At 41.2% G+C, this 18,241-nt stretch overlaps 1 protein-coding gene across 6 annotated transcripts in view; it reads right to left on the reverse strand.

Annotated features, from left to right (window-relative positions):
• dst (dystonin) overlaps nt 1-18,241 on the reverse strand; it is a 340,713-nt gene that overhangs the window by 124,655 nt on the left and 197,817 nt on the right. For 5 of the 6 annotated variants that reach the window (XM_060925410.1, XM_060925409.1, XM_060925412.1 and 2 more), the window contains 4 exons: nt 15,528-15,674; nt 12,131-12,219; nt 10,497-10,608; nt 1,555-9,984 (listed from right to left, as the gene is read on the reverse strand). In XM_060925410.1, coding sequence (XP_060781393.1) covers nt 1,555-9,984; nt 10,497-10,608; nt 12,131-12,219; nt 15,528-15,674 — 8,778 coding nt within the window. The remainder of the gene's footprint in view (nt 1-1,554; nt 9,985-10,496; nt 10,609-12,130; nt 12,220-15,527; nt 15,675-18,241) is intronic. The other variant, XM_060925414.1, reaches the window with a different exon arrangement.

Consider the following 18,241-nt stretch of genomic DNA (forward strand, 5'->3'; position numbering starts at 1 on the left):
GAAAGGCGGGGTACACCCTGGACAAGTCGCCAGGTCATCACAGGGCTGACACAGACACTACGTTCAGACTGCAACCTGAAACGACCTATATCTGATTTGTTGTGAAATCCGATTTTTTTGTTAGGCCATTCACATTACCAATTATATGAGACTTGTATGCGATCTCCAATATGAACGGAAAACGACCCAAAAGTGTCCCGCATGCGCAAATTGACATGTAATATAAGCACATCTATGTAATACGTAAACAAAAAAAAAGCACACTCTTCAAGTTTGCAAGTAAAGCATGGAGATGAGGCGAGACCTGGCGATGTGGTTTTTGTGGCAGCGGCGGAACTCACACAATAATCTGATTAATGTGGGCAGCAGACTAATGAGACCGAAGGTGTCAAATTACTGGAAATTTCCAGAACAATCTTATAATCTTGTAATACAGGATGGTTTAAGTTATAAATCAGTTATAGAAACTGTTTTATTTAATCAGGCTAACAGATCAACATCCAGGTCCCTACCAAATCCACCATTAGCTTGATCAATTCTATAAAAGTCTATTTAAATTCTGAAAACTATACAAATGTTGTCGTTTTCCACCAAAGAGGCGGGATTAGCCAACGCAGAATAGTGACGTTTGTCTCTTGTTGATGACGTGTAGGTCGCATGAATGCGACCTGTCCGGTCAGACTGCAGTCGCATGTGAAAATAACGGATATGCATCGGAATTAGGACCACATATCCAAGCGGCCTGGGTCGCATGTGAAAAAAATCGGATCTGTGTCGTTCAGACTGTCAATAACAAATCGGATACAGGTCGCATATGGGCAAAAAAATCGGATATGGGTCGTTTCAGGGTGCAGTCTGAACATAGTCATAGACACAGACAACCATTCACACCTACGGTCAATTTAGAGTCACCAGTTAACCTAACCTGCATGTCTTTGGACTGTGGGGGAAACCGGAGCACCCGGAGGAAACCCACGCGGACACGGGGAGAACATGCAAACTCCGCACAGAAAGGCCCTCGCCGGCCATGGGGCTCGAACCCAGAACCTTCTTGCTGTGAGGCGACAGCGCTAACCACTACACCACCGTCCCGCCCCTTATTTAATTCTTCCTTGGATAATTCAGTTGAGTAATTTTCAAACTTCTTTGCGCTCTTGAACCAGTCTAAAAAAATTCAACAAATTTTAATGCGTAAAGATGACGAATGGAAACAAACCAGTGAAATGACAGGAGCAATTTGTGAAAAATGCTACAATAATAATTCTTGAAAAAAAAAAAAGATACGTTCTTACCATCAAATACTTTCATTCTATATTTTGTTGCTTTTTTTTTGTGTTTGGGGGGGTTGTTTTCGAGTAGTTTTTATTTCGTTCTCGGTTGGTTCAGCAAAACGCTCCGCCATTTTGTTTTTCTTTACTCACGGTATATGAGCTGATAGCCTAGTAGTAGGGTAGCCAATCAGAGCACGCGATTGCTCATATCCAGTGAATGTGGATAGGATAATTATTTATAGTATTATTCAAATTGAAAATGTACATCAAATTCAATGCTTACGCTTGGTCTGACGTTGACCCCCTCCACTTCCTCAGTTTTTGAAGCCTTCGAGTGCTGCAGATTGGACAAATCTGACTGAAAGACTTCATCGTCACAGCCATTACTGGTAGCAGCTTTGGGTTGAGTTTCAATACCTTCCATACATGAGCCTTCATCTCCCTGAGCAGTGGTTCCCAGCAGACCTAACGTTTCTTTCAGCAGTTCTGGTTCTTTGTTAGCAGGCATCTCTTGAATCATCTCTGGATGCTGTGACTGCATTAGCACTGGACTACTTGGTTCCTGACCATGACCAGTCACATTGGATGGACGTGTGTCTTGAGTTACACACCCCTCATGCGCACTCAAATCCTTGAGCAGACCTGGATCTTTGGTCTCAACAAGGGCCTCCGTGACACTTGAATCACGCTGAGTTGCAGTAGTGGGTGAGATGCCCTCACCGCTGTCAAGGGCTTGGCTTTCCTTGGTCTCGATCTCATCTACAGCTCCTTTCACTGCAGTTTTCTCCAGTTCATTCGAATAAACTGGTAGAAATTCACTCCTTGTCACTGAAGAATTCGCACACAGCTTATCTCCGTAATCGCTCGAGTCTTGGGGTGTAGGAACATTAAGCAAGTCTTTGTCTGAGGAATTTGGTGGAATACTGGACTTCAGCGTAACAGATTTTGAAATGTGTGCTGGAGTGATGGTGGTTTTGTACTGTAAGGATCCTGCATCGTATCTGGAGTCAACTGCTGCGTCAGGTACTCCACCTTGGTCGGCCGAGTGGTGCTTATTATTTGAATCATCACTAAGAACATCTGGCAAGAACTTCGAGGTGGGACTTGTTTCTGGAGTACAGCAAAGCTGTGATATGTCCGTAGACTCTGAGGTGCTGACACTGATCATGTCAAAATCATTGATCGTCCTATTGTCAATACCGATACCAATAAGACTGGATTGGGTCTCTGCTGCTTTGAATGTTGCATGGTCATTAACCGTTCCTGACTTGCACACATGCTCAGGTCCTTCGACGATCAGGCTAGTCTTGCGACCTGTACACTGATTCACGTCTTTGTCATTCATATTTATTTGAACAAAGCAATCTGTCGACTGACACAACACGCTCTGTTCCTGATCTTGCACGTTTTCACTTTTTTCAGGACTCTCGCTTGTTTTCCCCGCAGCTCTCGTGTCTGGTAACTGAAGTAACGTCGAAGAGGATAAAGATGGTTCATTATCTGTCAGTGTTTTGATATCTTCTGTTGCATTTAAGCTTTCTGAACCTCTCTCACCGGGGAATATACTTGCCGTTTGCTGTGATTCATTGAAAGCACTGTGCTGTTTGCGTACGTTCACTAAGCTCTCCAATTTCCTTCCATCGGAAGAAATATCACCCTGAACAGAATGTCTCTTCAGGTCTACTGCTGCTTCATTAACTGCTACATCCCTGACTCTGGCTAAAGGAGCTTGACATAATGCATCCAAGGCGATATTAAAAGAAATTCCATCATCATGATCGTTCTCTTTTTCTGGAACAGTCGCCAACTCTGCAGCCAAACAATCAGAATTGTCAAGCTCCTCTAAATCATGCGTAGGGATAATTCGCTCAACCTCATCCTGTTTTCCTGGATCAAAACCAACAGCTGAAGGAATATCACTATCGGTCTTTAAGAGCGATGTGGAGTTCAGAGTAGTCACGTGTGTTGTGTCTGTTAATATATAAGTGGTGACCTCGGTTTCTTTCACTAAATTTTCAGCACATGGACATTTTTCACCCAGCTCCTTATTATTAGTGACTGTCTCACTAACTGGACTTGAGTCCAAACTACTGATCGTTTGGGTTGAGTTGTTTAATAGAGGAGTAGCTTCCTCTGTCTTGTTCACTATATTTTCAGTATTTCCTGACAGACAACTGGTTTCCCTTGTTCTTTTCACTTCAGTTTCAGTACTTGGACATTTGTCATCTAACGGTTTGTCAGTGATCTCATCACTGACTGTCTTTAAGATGAATGATGAACTGACCGTTTGTGTTGAGCTGCTTACAGAAGTGTCTTTGTCTGTCCTGTTCACTACATTTTCAGCACATTTTTCAGTAAACTCCTCATCAGTGATCTCATCACTAAAAGTGAAGGAGTCCAAACTGCTGCTTATTTGTGTTTCAGTCATTAAAGGAGGTGTGGCTTCCTCTGTCCTGCTCACGCCATTTTCAGTACTCGGACATCTTTGACTAAAATCCTCAGCAGGGATCTCGTCACTATCCGTCACAACGGTGGATGATAAGTCCAAACTACTGGTTTGTGTTAAGTTTGTTGAAAGAGGAGTCCCTTCATTTGTCCTCAATGAATTTTCAGTACTGGGACCTTTTTCACCAAATGTGTCATCAGTGATGTCGTTACTAAGTGTCTTTAAGGTGGGTGATGAATCCAAACTACTACTCATTAATAGAGGCGTGACTTCCTCTATTCTGTTCACTGTATTTTCAGTACTTGGACCCTTTTCAGCAGTCTTTCGGGTGAATAATGAGTCCGAACTATATATATCCTGTGTTGTGTTGGTGGCTTCCTCTGACTTCTTCATCTCATTTTCAGTACTTTGACAACCTTTGCCAAGTTTCTGAACAGTGATCTCATCATCACTAAATGTCTTTAAGGTGAAAGATGACTCCAAACTACTGGTTATTTGTGTTGTATCTGTTGATACTTGAGAGATTTCATTTGTGCTTTTCATTCTATTTTCAGCACTTTGACATTTTTCAGTAAACTCCTCATCAGTGATCTCATCACTAAACAGCTTTAAAGTGAAGGAGTCCAAACTGCTGGTTATTTGTGTTTCAGTCATTAAAGGAGGTGTGGCTTCTTCTGTCCTGCTCACGGCATTTTCAGTACTTGGACATCTTTGACTAAAATCCTCAGCAGGGATCTCGTCACTATTCGTCACAACGGTGGATGATGAGTCCAAACTACTGGTCATTTGTGTTAAGTTTGTTGATAGAGAAGCTTCATCTGATGTCCTCACTGCATTTTCAGTACTTGGACATTTTTTGCCAAACGCACCATCAGTGGTCTCATCACTAACGGTCTTTAAGTTGAATGATGAGTCCAAACTACTGTTCATTCGTGTCGAAGTCGTTAACAGAGGACTGGCTTCATCTGTTCTGTTCACTGACTTTTCAGTACTCGGACATGTTTTACTCTGGTCCTTAGCAGGCATCCTATCACTCTCTCTCAGGAAGGTGAATGAGGAATCCAAACTACTATTTATTTGTGTTAAGTGTGTTGATAAAGATGCTTCGTCCGATGTCCTGACTGCATTTTCACTTGGGCGTTTTTCACCAATCAGATCATCATCAGTAACCTCTGCATTTAAGGTGAAAGATGAGTCCAAAGTACTGATCATTTGTGTTGAAGTCATTAATTGAGGAGTGACTTCGTCTGTTCTGTTCACTGACTTTTCAGTAGTTGGAAAGTTTTCAACAGGGATTTCAGTACTATCTGTTTTTGGGGTGAATGATGGGTCCAAATTATATAGCACCTGTGTTGTGTTTACTGATAAACTGCTGACTTCATCTGTTCTGTTCACTGCTTTTTCAGTACTTGGACATTTTTTACTTAGGTCCTCAGCACAGATCTCGCAATTATCTGTCATCAGAGTGAATGATGAGTCCAAACTACTGGTCATTTGTGTTAAGTTTGTTGATAGAGGAGTCTCTTCAGTTGTCCTCAATGAATTTTCAGTACTGGGACCTTTTTTACCAAATGTGTCCTCAATGATGTCGTTACTAAGCGTCTTTAAGGTGAATGAGGAGTCCAAACTACTACTAATGAATGGAGGCGTGACTTCCTCTATTCTCTTCGCTGCATTTTCAGTACTTGGACATTTTTCAGCAGGGACCTCAGCAGTCTTTAGGGTGAATAATGTGTCTGAACTATATATATCCTGTGTTGTGTTGGTGGCTTCCTCTGACTTTTTCATCTCATTTTCAGTACTTTGACAACCTTTGCCAAGTTTCTGAACAGTGATGTCATCATCACTAACTGTCTTTAAGGTGAAAGATGACTCCAGACTACTGGTTATTCGTGCTGTATCTGTTGATACTTGAGGGACTTCATTTGCGCTTTTCATTCTATTTTCAGCACTTTGACATTTTTCAGCAAACTCCTCATTTGTGATCTTTAAGCTGGATAATGAATTCGAACTATTTTCAGTACTTGGACATTTTGCACCGGTACTTTCATCAATACCTGGCGGTAACAATAATGTTGATTTCAGACCATTGGTCATCTGTGATGAGTTTGTTAAGAGAGGATTGTTTCGGTCTGTTCTTTTCATTTCAAGTTCAGTACCAAATCCTTCAGCAGTTACATCATCACTAACTGTTGTTTGCAAAAATGTTGAGTCCAAACTGCTGGATATTCGCGTTGTGTTTATTAATGGATGAGTGCTTTCCTCTAATCTTTCCACTTTATTTTCAGTACTTAGATTTTTTTCACCAAACTCTCCAGCACTGATCTTGTCGTTCACCTTAAAGACAGTTGTTGACGAGTCTAAAGTACTGGTCAATCGTGATGAAGCTGTTAATATATTAGTGTTATTGTCTGGCATTTTTATTGTATTTTCAGTACTTGGAGATTTTTCGCCAAACTTTTCAGTAGTGGTCTCGTTACTAACGGCATTTAAGGTAAACTGTGAGTCCAAACTACCGATCACTGGTTTTGAATTTGCTGACAGATGAGTGTCTTCTTCTGTTCTACTTACTGTACTGTCAATACTTGGACATTTTTCACTGAAGTCCACAGCAGGGCTCTCAAAACTCTCTTTCTCCAGAGGAGTGATCGCCACCTCACGATCTGTCTTTAACAGGAGCGGTGAATCTAAAGCGCTTGTCATTTGATTTGAATTTGTTGATAGCTGAGCATCGTCTAGTCTGCTTATTGCGTTTTCCGTACTTGGATATTTTTCTCCAAGCTCCTTATGAAAGACCTCCTCATGACTAGCTGGCTTAAAATTTAATGATGCATCCAAACTATTATTACTTTGTGTTGAGTCTGCTGACAGATAATTGTCTTCTTCCAGCGTTTTCATTTCAGTTTCAGTATTTAGACCTTTATCACTAAAATCCCCATCGGCAATGTCTTGTTCCCTTGGTGTCTTTAAGGTATATGACGTGTCCAAGCTATCGGTCATTTGCTTTGATTGTGTTGCTGATATGTTTGAGGCTTTTTCTTTTCGTTCCACCTCATTTTCAGCGTTCGGACACTTTTCCTCAAACTCCTCGTTGGTGATCCCATCACCAGTAACTATCTTCAAGCTAGGTGCTAAGCTACGAGTGAATTGGGTTAAACCTGTTAAAAGAGCATCGCTTTCAGCTGTTCTTTTTAATTCATACTCAGTACTTGGACATTTTTCACCAAACCCCTCAGCGCCAATCTCCTCCTTATCTTTAGCAACTATCTTTAAGGTGAACGATGAGTCCAAAGTATCGGGTGATTCTGCTGAAGCTGCTAATCGATTAGTGACTTCATCTGATCTCTTCATTGCCTTTCCAGTACTTGGAGAATTTTCAGCAAACATCTCAACAGCGACGTCTTCATAACGAACTGTATTTAGGATGAACGATGAGTCCAAAGTACTGGTCAGTCGATTTGAATTTGTTAATTCTCCTGTTGTATTTCCTGCAGTTTCAGTACTTGGAGACCTTTCACTGAAGTCCACAGCAGGGATTTCGACACTGGCTTTCTCCTGAGCAGTGACTAAGTGATCATCACTACCGGTCTTTACCGGTAACGTTGAGTCTAATCCACTGGACATCGGTGCTGAAGTTGCTAATATATTTTCAGTACTTGGACACGTTCCCTCAATCTCCTCAGCGACGCTCTCCTTGTTACTAACTGTACTGAAGATAAACGACGAGTCCAAACTACTGGTCATTTGTTTTGAGTTTGTTGATAGATGAGTGTCTTCTTCTGACCTATTCAGTGCATTTTCAGTACTTGGACGGTCCACAGCAGGGATTTCATCAGTGTCTGCTTCCTTATCATGAACTGTCTTTCCCTTAGACGCACTGTCAACACGCTTTCCATCAGGATTAGCGGTGACCTCCTGGGCTTCTTCTGAATCAAGAACTAAACCTCTGATATCATCAGTAATCAAACCGATCTCCCAAGCCTCCCTAGAGCTGATGCTTTTTCCAGACGAATCACAGAAACCACTAAGTAAATTTTGTTGTTGCATGATTTGCAAAGCCAAGTGCGATGATATGTAGCTTTGTGACACAGCTTGTTTCAATACCGACATGGCCACAGTTTTGTTTTCCATGACATCATGGCTTCCTAGCTGCAGTGCAAGCACCTCTAACACGGTCTCTTCATCAACGAGGCCCTTATCAAAAGCATCATCAAGGTTGTATCGCTTTTCAGAAATGGCATCTAAAACGCCGCCCTCATTTACTTGGTCCCCGAGAAGGCGTAACACACGTTCTCTTTCCAGCTTATCATACACCCCTTCGCAACTTTCAGTGCCCAAATCAATGTTTTCAGCTTTTTCCGTGCACACTACAGAGCACTGTGTGGGGTCTTTATCTTTTGCTTGAAATGAATTTTCCCTGCGATTCAAAGGTGCATTCTTCTCTATTTCTGAAAGCAAATTTGTTTGATTCACAATTTCAGGATTTAACTGGTGTGTAATGTGCGGTTCTGTAGAAGGCGGAACTAAGGAATTAAGCGTCTCGTTTGTGTGGTACTTTGTGCATGCATCGGTCGACGTGTCCTCGGGTACACTTTCGTTCATTTTCATGTCGGATGCTGAAACTTTACATGGAGCACTTTGCAGTGATGTAGCACCAAGATTGTCCGATTCAGCAGTTGGCGTTTTTATCCAGTGATCACCCTCTGTATAGATCTCTGAAATATTGTCTTCTGGTATTCTTGGTAAAGGCTCATCAATATGCAAAACCACCAATTCGCCAGTGTGTGTGATGGGAAAGTCCTCGTCTAGGGACGAATCGTGGATATGAGCGAGTGTCTCAGTTTCGGACATTTCTAGCAGTACTTTAGCCATTTTATTTAACTGCCTATCAAAAATTAAAAGCCTCTGTCCTGATTTGGGGTCCATGTAACTGTTCATCATTAAAAATGAAACAAAAAGGCGTTTGGCTTCCGAGGAAGATGGAGCGTTTATGCTCTTATCGTCAGCTTCCGATCCTTCTCTGGATCTTTCCGAGCCATCGATTTGAAGCTCACGCATGACTAGCCATGATGAAAATCTGTCACCGAGATCATCGACGTCGGGGAACGTATCTGGTATCTCTATTGTTTTTAAAAAGTCTACTGTGCAAGCGTTGATGAAACCGTTCTGTGCAGCAGAGTCGATATCGACCACCTCGGAGTTCTCCGGAATGTAAAACGCTGCTATTTTGTGTCGGTTACGCAGAAGCTCATGTGCCAGTTTCTCAGTGATGAGTTCGTGCTGTACGGACATCGAGACAGTGAGGATTTCGCCAGAGTGAGGCCAGAGGAGGCCCGTGAAACATTTCTGTCTCTCCAGAACTAACAGAGCACTTCTGGAACTCATTAAATCACACTGGACAGCTTCATCGACTGTCAGTCTCGCCCCGTTTTTAGGGTTTACAATGCCACCATTTTGGGCTTGGTGGCTCAAAATTCCACTGGCAGTATCCTGGTCAATAAGACCTTCAGATACGGCCTCTTCTACTGTCAGCTTACGGTTTGTTCTAGGATCGACTATGCCTCCTGCGAAGAGCTGCGCACTCAGCAGCCGGAGCACGGTCTCTCGATCTATCAGACCTTCATGCATCGCTGTCAGAATGCTGACCTCTTTCCCAGATGTAAGCGCGATGCTTCTATCTTTTCCAGACTTGACCGCCAGTAATCGAAGCCCTGTGTCCTCATGCACAGTGCTCCTTTGCACAAGCTGAAGAAGAGAAACCTTTTCAGCCGTATTGGGATCAATCAAATCTTTCCAGGTATTCTGTCTTTGTAATATCTGAATATAGAGAGACTGGGGAATCAGGCCGAATTCAAATGCCGTCTCAAGACTTAAACTACCTCCAGTGTACGCGACTCTTAACCCACCCGTAGCTAGCTGGATCTCAATGATCTTTACGGCTAGCCGTTCAGAAATCACCCCGTCCTTCACCGCAGCTACCGTCGGCAAGGGTTCCGAAGCGTAACGTGGACTTTGAATGCGTTTATTGGCTTCGTTCAAGTCTTGCAGTTGCTTATACATGGGTTCGTCCACGAGATTGTGCTTGAATGCATCGTCCAAGTCGAGGCACATGTGGAATTCAGGTAAGATGAGTGCAGATGTTATGAGCTGGGCCTCAAGGAGACTGAGCCCAGTACAGTGGTCAATGAGACCATTCTGGACCGCACGACATACAGACATCACGGCTCCGTTTCCCACATCGAGAACGCCTTCGATGACTTCAAACTCCTGCAATACAAGGAACGTGCATCATGAAGGTGAAATTATTTCCAGCTCCTGGGAGTCTTTTATGACGTTAAACATGTACTCACCCGTTAAACAAGCCTACAGTTCATTTTCAACAGACTTTCGACAGCAAGAAGAGGAGAATTAAAAGCTCTCATGCATCTGTGGACAGAACTTTCAGCATCTTGCAAAAACAACAACGTTGGTTAAAGACAACACGATGAGTATTACTGCAAACATTTTGAAAGAGTGAGAGCGAGCGGACGAGGTTTGCTGTGAAGTAAGAATGAGCAGCGTTAAAAACTCATGCTCTGCTATGTTTACAGCATACTCGGTTCAATCTGTACGGGGAAAAAAAAAAAAACACCTTACCCATGGATGAGTTTAAAATGTTAGCGTGAATGGACGTTTGAAACCTTTCCTACAGAATCATGCTGAATGTGTTGAGGCTTCAACAGGTTAGCCATGCACTGAGAACAGCGTTTGTCACGAGGGAATGAGTTCATGTGCCTCACCTGTTCAGCACAGGGTGTCTGACTCCTCACACTCATCTGCGAGAGCTCACTGTAAGCTTGGTGGAGTTGTTTTAGCTGTTCTTTCGCTTCACACTTTTCCTCCTCGGACATCCTAATGAGAAAATTGTTAAGATCGTTCAAAATATAATTAAACTATGGAAGCCGCGAGAGGCCATTCATATAATCTTTTTTGATTCACCTTGTTATCCCGAGATAACGACATACTGTAATTAATTCAGGATCTCGAGAAAACAACACAACTAATTTGAGATCTCGAGAAAACAAAACAATTATTTCATGATCTCGAGAAAACAGCTGAGATTTCCAGCAGAGCTGCGCCCCCCTGTGGGTCAGACAACGAAGACTTAGAGATTGGCGGATATGTAACAGAGCAGAAATGGCTTTTTACGATGCCTTGAGAGAGAGGGGGGTCCCAGAGGAGAACAGCACCCGGATAATTTTGAAATTATTCCTTATTAAAAGACTTAATGCAATCTCTCCCTGTGTCAACCCCTGATCAAAATATTGCCTTATTAGGTGATCGATTATTCCAGACATTCTAATGACCAAAGTTGCGTCTATACAGAATGAGAAATAGCCCCAAAGTCAGCATATCACAAGCCTCTTGGCGCACCTGAATGAACCATTTCTCAGCTGTTTACTCGAGATCATGAAATAATTGTTTTGTTTTCTCGAGATCTCGAAATACCGGTTTTGTTTTCTCGAGATCTCGAATTAGTTGTGCTGTTTTCTCGAGATCCTGAATTAATTATGTCGTTATCTCGGGATAACAGTTTTGTTTTCTCGAGATCTCGAATTAGTTGTGTTGTTTTCTCGAGATCCTGAATTAATTATGTCGTTATCTCGGAATAACGGTTTTGTTTTCTCGAGATCTTGAATTAGTTGTGCTGTTTTCTCAAGATCCTGAATTAATTATGTCGTTATCTCGGGATAACAGTTTTGTTTTCTCGAGATCTCGAATTAGCTGTGTTGTTTTCTCGAGATCCTGAATTAGCTGTGTTGTTTTCTCGAGATCCTGAATTAATTATGTCGTTATCTTGGAATAACGGTTTTGTTTTCTCGAGATCTTGAATTAGTTGTGCTGTTTTCTCAAGATCCTGAATTAATTATGTCGTTATCTCGGGATAACAGTTTTGTTTTCTCGAGATCTCGAATTAGTTGTGTTGTTTTCTCGAGCTCCTGAATTAATTATGTCGTTATCTCGGAATAACGGTTTTGTTTTCTCGAGATCTCGAATTAGTTGTGCTGTTTTCTCGAGATCCTGAATTAATTATGTCGTTATCTTGGGATAACAGTTTTGTTTTCTCGAGATCTCGAAATAACGGTTTTGTTTTCTCGAGATCTCGAATTAGCTGTGTTGTTTTCTCGAGATCCTGAATTAATTATGTCGTTATCTCGGAATAACGGTTTTGTTTTCTCGAGATCTCGAATTAGTTGTGTTGTTTTCTCGCGATCCTGAATTAATTATGTCGTTATCTCAGGATAACAAGGTGAATAAAAAAAAAGGATTATATGAAGGGCCTCTCTCGGCTTCCGTATTAAACTTACTAAAGCGGATTTTTTTTTTTTACACCGCTTTTTATAACTAATATGAAAGACATAAAGGAACATACTTGTCACTGTGCTTGGAAAGTATCTGCTGTGTATTTTTTAATGCTTCTGTTATTTGTTCCTTCTTGGACAAAACTTCTTCCATAGGAATCTGGTATAATAAGTGAAAAAGGATTCATTAGCAGCTTTTTTTTGCACTGCACATAGCTTGTCGATTAAAAAAAAAAAAAAGCTGCCCATATCACACTGTACACTACTGGATTGCTATTATAAATGACAAATGCAAACATTTTGACAGCAGGGTGTTAATATGGACGAACGGATTCTCTGTAATTCCTGTATAATATCGGTATTTAAATAATTTGTATTTTTATTATTTATGCTAGACCATTTGTTCAAGGTAGTCATTTTAGTCACTGAGCATTCCATGCTCCTTTCCATGGATTCATTTTTATGAATCATACTGGGCATGTCATGTAGCAGATTATTATACTGTACATACAGGACACTTTTTCGGTGGAATAAAAACATGTATTCTATTCACTTCTAGCGGGTTTCGTTCATTTGTATCGATAGCATGCGATACTGTTAGCATATCGCTTATCCTATGTGGATTACGCCGCTCTATGCAATTGAGAATGAGCGTTCAATATGGAGAACGGTTTACGACATTGCATGGTTGTCTTTTCCAGTTTTTCCATATATTTAATGTGGGATATTAAATGTGTGAAGAATATCCAGTGAAGTTTTGGTAGCCTTTCGGGTGTTCAGCACGTCTTTCTCTTTAAATCTTCGGCTTTTAATGAAGCAAACCTCGCTGCCATTTCTGTGAACAAACTGTCAGTTGCTCACTAGCGCAGACGTTTGAACTAGAGCGTTCAATATGGAGAATGGGTTACGCTATTGCATGGCTGTCAAGACATGACGTCACACGTCGGAGCTGATGCGAATATCCGATGAGAAAGTTTTCTGCTGCGCACGCGCAGAAGCATTTCTTCGTTTGCCGGGAAAGAGAAAGACGCGTCGAACACCCGAAAGGCTACCAAAACTTCATTAGATATTCTTCATGTATATTTACAAGAGAAAAGCATACCAATGGACACTGAAAAACTGGAAAAGAGAGTGTGTATGTATGATAATAATAATAATATTGGCTGGCTTTTTTCATGATATATCAGATATATTCCATTCAGCTAGCATGATACTGAACTCATCTTCGACTCATTCAATATCATGCTAGCTGAATGGAATATACACTACCGTTCAGAAGTTTGGGGTCACTTTGAAATGTCCATATTTTTGAAAGAAAAGCACTGTTCTTTTCAATGAAGATCACTTTAAACTAATCAGAAATCCACTCTATACATTGCTAATGTGCTAAATGACTATTCTAGCTGCAAATGTCTGGTTTTTGGTGCAATAGGTGTATAGAGGCCCATTTCCAGCAACTCTCACTCCAGTGTTCTAATGGTACAATGTGTTTGCTCATTGCCTCAGAAGGCTAATGGATGATTAGAAAACCCTTGTACAATCATGTTAGCACAGCTGAAAACAGTTGAGCTCTTTAGAGAAGCTATAAAACTGACCTTCCTTTGAGCAGATTGAGTTTCTGGAGCATCACATTTGTGGGGTCGATTAAATGCTCAAAATGGCCAGAAAAATGTCTTGACGATATTTTCTATTCATTTTACAACTTATGGTGGTAAATAAAAGTGTGACTTTTCATGGAAAACACAAAATTGCCTGGGTGACCCCAAACTTTTGAATGGTAGTCTATCTAATATACCACTCAACGCCAGCCAATATTATTTAAATAACTGTGGTGAAGCACAAATAAGCCCCTATATGTCTCCTCTCATTAAACAAAAGTGTCCTAACTGTAATCCATTGCCAGAAGAACATGAAACCTAGTGAACGAAACATTTTCTATTCTGGCCAACTGGACAATAAATAAAATGATGAGGCCTTTGAGTGATTTTTAAATGCATCTAAAAGACGTTATGTGTAATCAACGTGCTGTGCATTTAAATCTTTCTCATAAATGATTCTTTCATGCAGAAAATAATTCTGCATAACTCTGTTGGTTCTAAAAAGAATCGGAATGAAACAATTAATCGATAAATGTCCCTTCTGTACTCTACAGGGTTCAAGTAAGATCATTTGAGTTGAAGTAAGGATGCTGGTATCCTACAGAGATACAGTATGTTTTCAGGCATAATATTGATTTACTTCGAGTACCAGTCAAAAGTTTGGACACACCTCCTAATTCAGTGGTTTTTCTTTCATTTTAATTAATTAAAAAGACACTTCGTGTCTTAAAGTAATGATGGATGCCGTATCTCTTTACTTAGTGGAGCGGTTCTTGACATAATACTGTATGGATTACTACAGTTGTGGACGAGGGCTATTTACTGTATTGTTAATATTTACTATTTGATCTCAAACTAAGGGCGGCATGGTGGTGTAGTGGTTAGCGCTGTCGCCTCACAGCAAGAAGGTCCGGGTTCGAGCCCCGGGGCCGGCGAGGGCCTTTCTGTGTGGAGTTTGCATGTTCTCCCCATGTCCGTGTGGGTTTCCTCCGGGTGCTCCGGTTTCCCCCACAGTCCAAAGACATGCAGGTTAGGTTAACTGGTGACTCTAAATTGAGCGTAGGTGTGAATGTGAGTGTGAATGGTTGTCTGTGTCTATGTGTCAGCCCTGTGATGACCTGGCGACTTGTCCAGGGTGTACCCCGCCTTTCGCCCGTAGTCAGCTGGGATAGGCTCCAGCTCGCCTGCGACCCTGTAGAACAGGATAAAGCGGCTAGAGATAATGAGATGAGATGAGATCTCAAACTAATTAAGAAGGCAAGAAATTACACTAATTAACTTTTGACAAGGTACATCTGTTAATTGAAACGCACTCCAGGTGACTACGTCATGAAGTTGGTTAAATATCGAATGTATTTTACTTTTTTAATACGTTTTTTTTTATTCACCACATAATTCTATACATGTTCCGTGTGTTATTTCATGGTTTTGATGTCTTGAGTATTGTAGAAAATAGTCAAAATACAGAAAAACCTCTGAATGACTAGGTGTGTCCAAACTTTTGAACAAGTATCTAGGGCAACTGCACTGTTTATTATAATGATATATATACAGTATATGATAAAAGTGAGTGTGTATTTTGTGTGCTTGTGAAACTCTCCACGGTCATGCACATATTGTACCATGACAGAAGAGACATTCGTTTAAATCGGTTTATTAATTTGCATGAATTGAAATAAAGTAATTAATTTAAAACATAAAAGTAATGCAAACAAATATTCACAATAAAATGTATTTATTTCACGTAAGGTACATACATAAAAATGAACTTTCAAAAACTCTGAACTGTTCTGTGTGACTTGCTTGAAGTTATTTCCAAGACCTGTAAAAAAAAAGTTATAAAAAAAAAAAAATGCGGCGAGCGATTTACCTGAGGCTTATTAGAGCTCTCTGTGCTGCCTTTGTCATCGCTCACAGCCTTTCCGTTTTTGTTCACGCTCGATTTCACATCAGACATCCAGTTTAATAACTTGCTAACTTTATCGCCGTGCTCTTTTCTCTCCTCTTCAACAGATTTCTGAATTTTGTGGAAAAAGACGTTGTGGAATGAATTGAAAAAGCAAGAAAACGTCAACTAATTGCTGTCGTGTTTGAGTAAATACACCTCCATGCCATTTTTGCTTCTTACTTGAGAAATAAATTCGAGTAATTAAATACAAGTCTCAAAAATAATTACTTGTGTGCTTATGTTCCGTAGTTTTATGCTCTCAAACAGCGTCGAGCAAACCATTGAAAGTATGAGACGAACAAATATACACACCTTTTATAAGAAAAATACATTCTCAGTTTTGAGACATAGGAACATATTTAAGCATCTATACCACACATTCGGTGACTCATAAACCCCTTTCATTGATGTTACTTGCCAACACCTAGTCATATTTAACAACAAGCTCAAAATAATATGTGACCGCTCACCGAATCCAGGGACACATGTCTGGCGAAACGAATCCGAGACAATCGCAAAAGAAGCATTTTTTTTTTCGAAATTTGTGATTTTTGTTTTTTTTCCATCATGTGCAAGTTGAGATCTTGAAGAATGCAATCAGTATTTCAGATAATAGATTGTTTTGTTGGAAAAGCATACATTTTTTGTTGCAAATTGTCTCGTTTTTGTCAGGACTGTAGCCTGCTGGGGGGTGTGGGTAAATTACCATATGGGCCATTCACATGATGATTTAAGTCTTTTGGTTTTTTTTTCCGCGAATCAGTTGTATGATCCGAGTTGAGCGCATGGCTACTTAACTGCATACAGGCGTGTGATTTCACTATGGAATGAGTTACTAAACAGAGCACAGAGGAGCTGAAACACCGCGAAGCAAACAGACACACGGTATTTACATCGGAGATCACCATTTCTAGCAAAAAAACCCGCAACCTCGTTTTCCAGATTGAATGGAATACTTGAATGATCGGATGATACACAGACCGTTCTAGGATTATATTCCATCGGAGGCATTGATGTGTGCAAGGCGCCGTTTCTCTTTCTGATGGGGTAAGTTTATTAATCTAAGGCTGTGTGGTTATTTTTGCATGTAACGGAGAGTGTTGTGGTTTGGTTAAGCCTAGGTCAAAACCGGACGTACGATTTTTTGGCCGTGTGATTTTTGGCGTTTCCCAAATCGCTGCGTTTTTTTTGTTGTTCACGGAGAAAGACGCGCGTTGGCCGTAAGTTTGTCTTGCAACCTGAAAAAAACGTAAGCGCCCGTAGAGTTTGTTTGACATGACAAAGAACCTCTGCGGCCGGTCTGCGGCTCGAAAATCAGCACATCACATGCGCGCTCTCGTGCGTTTCACGCGTGCGCTCTCGTGCGTTTCACGCGCGCGCTCTCGTGCATTTCTTGCGTTTTTTGCGTGTAGACCGGCTGTAGGAGCACATACGGCCGGTTGTGACCGAGGCTTTACATGAAACTAGTGTTGTGTTAGTTGTCATCATCGTGCTATCTTTCTTTCTTACGGTGTGAGTAATTTTTCAAACCACAAAACGTTAAAGTATACTTTAGGACTTATTTTTGTACTTCATAATTGTGTTGGGCATACTTTGCATGGAAGGAAAATTGACGTGGTGATCTTTGTTTGCATGAAAGTAGTATCGTGCTAGCTCATAGGGGGTAGGGCTTTCCTTAATATCATGCAAATGAGCAGCATTATGTGCCCGCCCTACACCCAGAGTAGCTGAGATGGAAAACTTTGAGGGCGATTTTCTCCCTTTTCTGTTTTAAGAAGTATACACTTTCAAAAGGCCACACATTCTTCAAATATTGTCAGATCTCCACATGGAAGGCATCATTGGAAAGCTTAGAAACTGTACTTTCTGAATCTGTCAATAACTCAAAATGCCCCCGGGCAGACATGTGTCCCTGGATTCTGTGATCTGCCACATATGCTAACAATAATCGGAAGCTACCGGTAATAGCTGCCAATTTACATTCGCACAAACCCATAGTGAACAATAATTCACGCTTTATTTTTAGCTTAAATATTTGTAAATGCTGCTTTAGAAGTGATGATAGGTCCAAATATATTGGAAACATGCCGTGGCCCCAATACTATGTGGCTTTGTAGCATCAAGCAGCAGGAGTCCAGTATGGCTGTCAAACACTCCTTTCTCCAGAGCGTCTTTGAAAGAAATTTTTCGCTTTGTTTTTGGGCAGGTGATAGTTTTGGCATGTGGCTGGTCCTCTTTCAACTGCGCAGCTGTCGCTTCGTCAATCAGACCTCTCTTGACTCCATCCTCCAAAGAGACCCTGTTATGGCTTTGTGGGTCTATAAGGCCTCCAGTTGTAAGCTGATATTCAAGACATCGTAGTCCAATATCTTTTGGGAACAGGTTCTCGTGCATTGCCTGACCTATTGTCAATGTCTTTCCAGTTCGTGGATGGATGATCCCATTGTAGGCTTGCTCAAACTGGTGCAGAGGTCGTGCAAAAGTCTGATCCAGGAGTCTACGCTGAAGAGCATCTGCAATCAGGAATCGGGCACCCGATGATGGGTCACAGATGCCTCCGGTGCAGGCTTGAGCTTCAAGGAGTCTCATTGCAGTAAGCCTGTCCACAAGGTTTTCTTGGAATCCTTTCAGGATAG

Source organism: Neoarius graeffei, chromosome 7 (genome assembly GCF_027579695.1).
Source record: "Neoarius graeffei isolate fNeoGra1 chromosome 7, fNeoGra1.pri, whole genome shotgun sequence".
Taxonomy (NCBI): domain Eukaryota; kingdom Metazoa; phylum Chordata; class Actinopteri; order Siluriformes; family Ariidae; genus Neoarius; species Neoarius graeffei.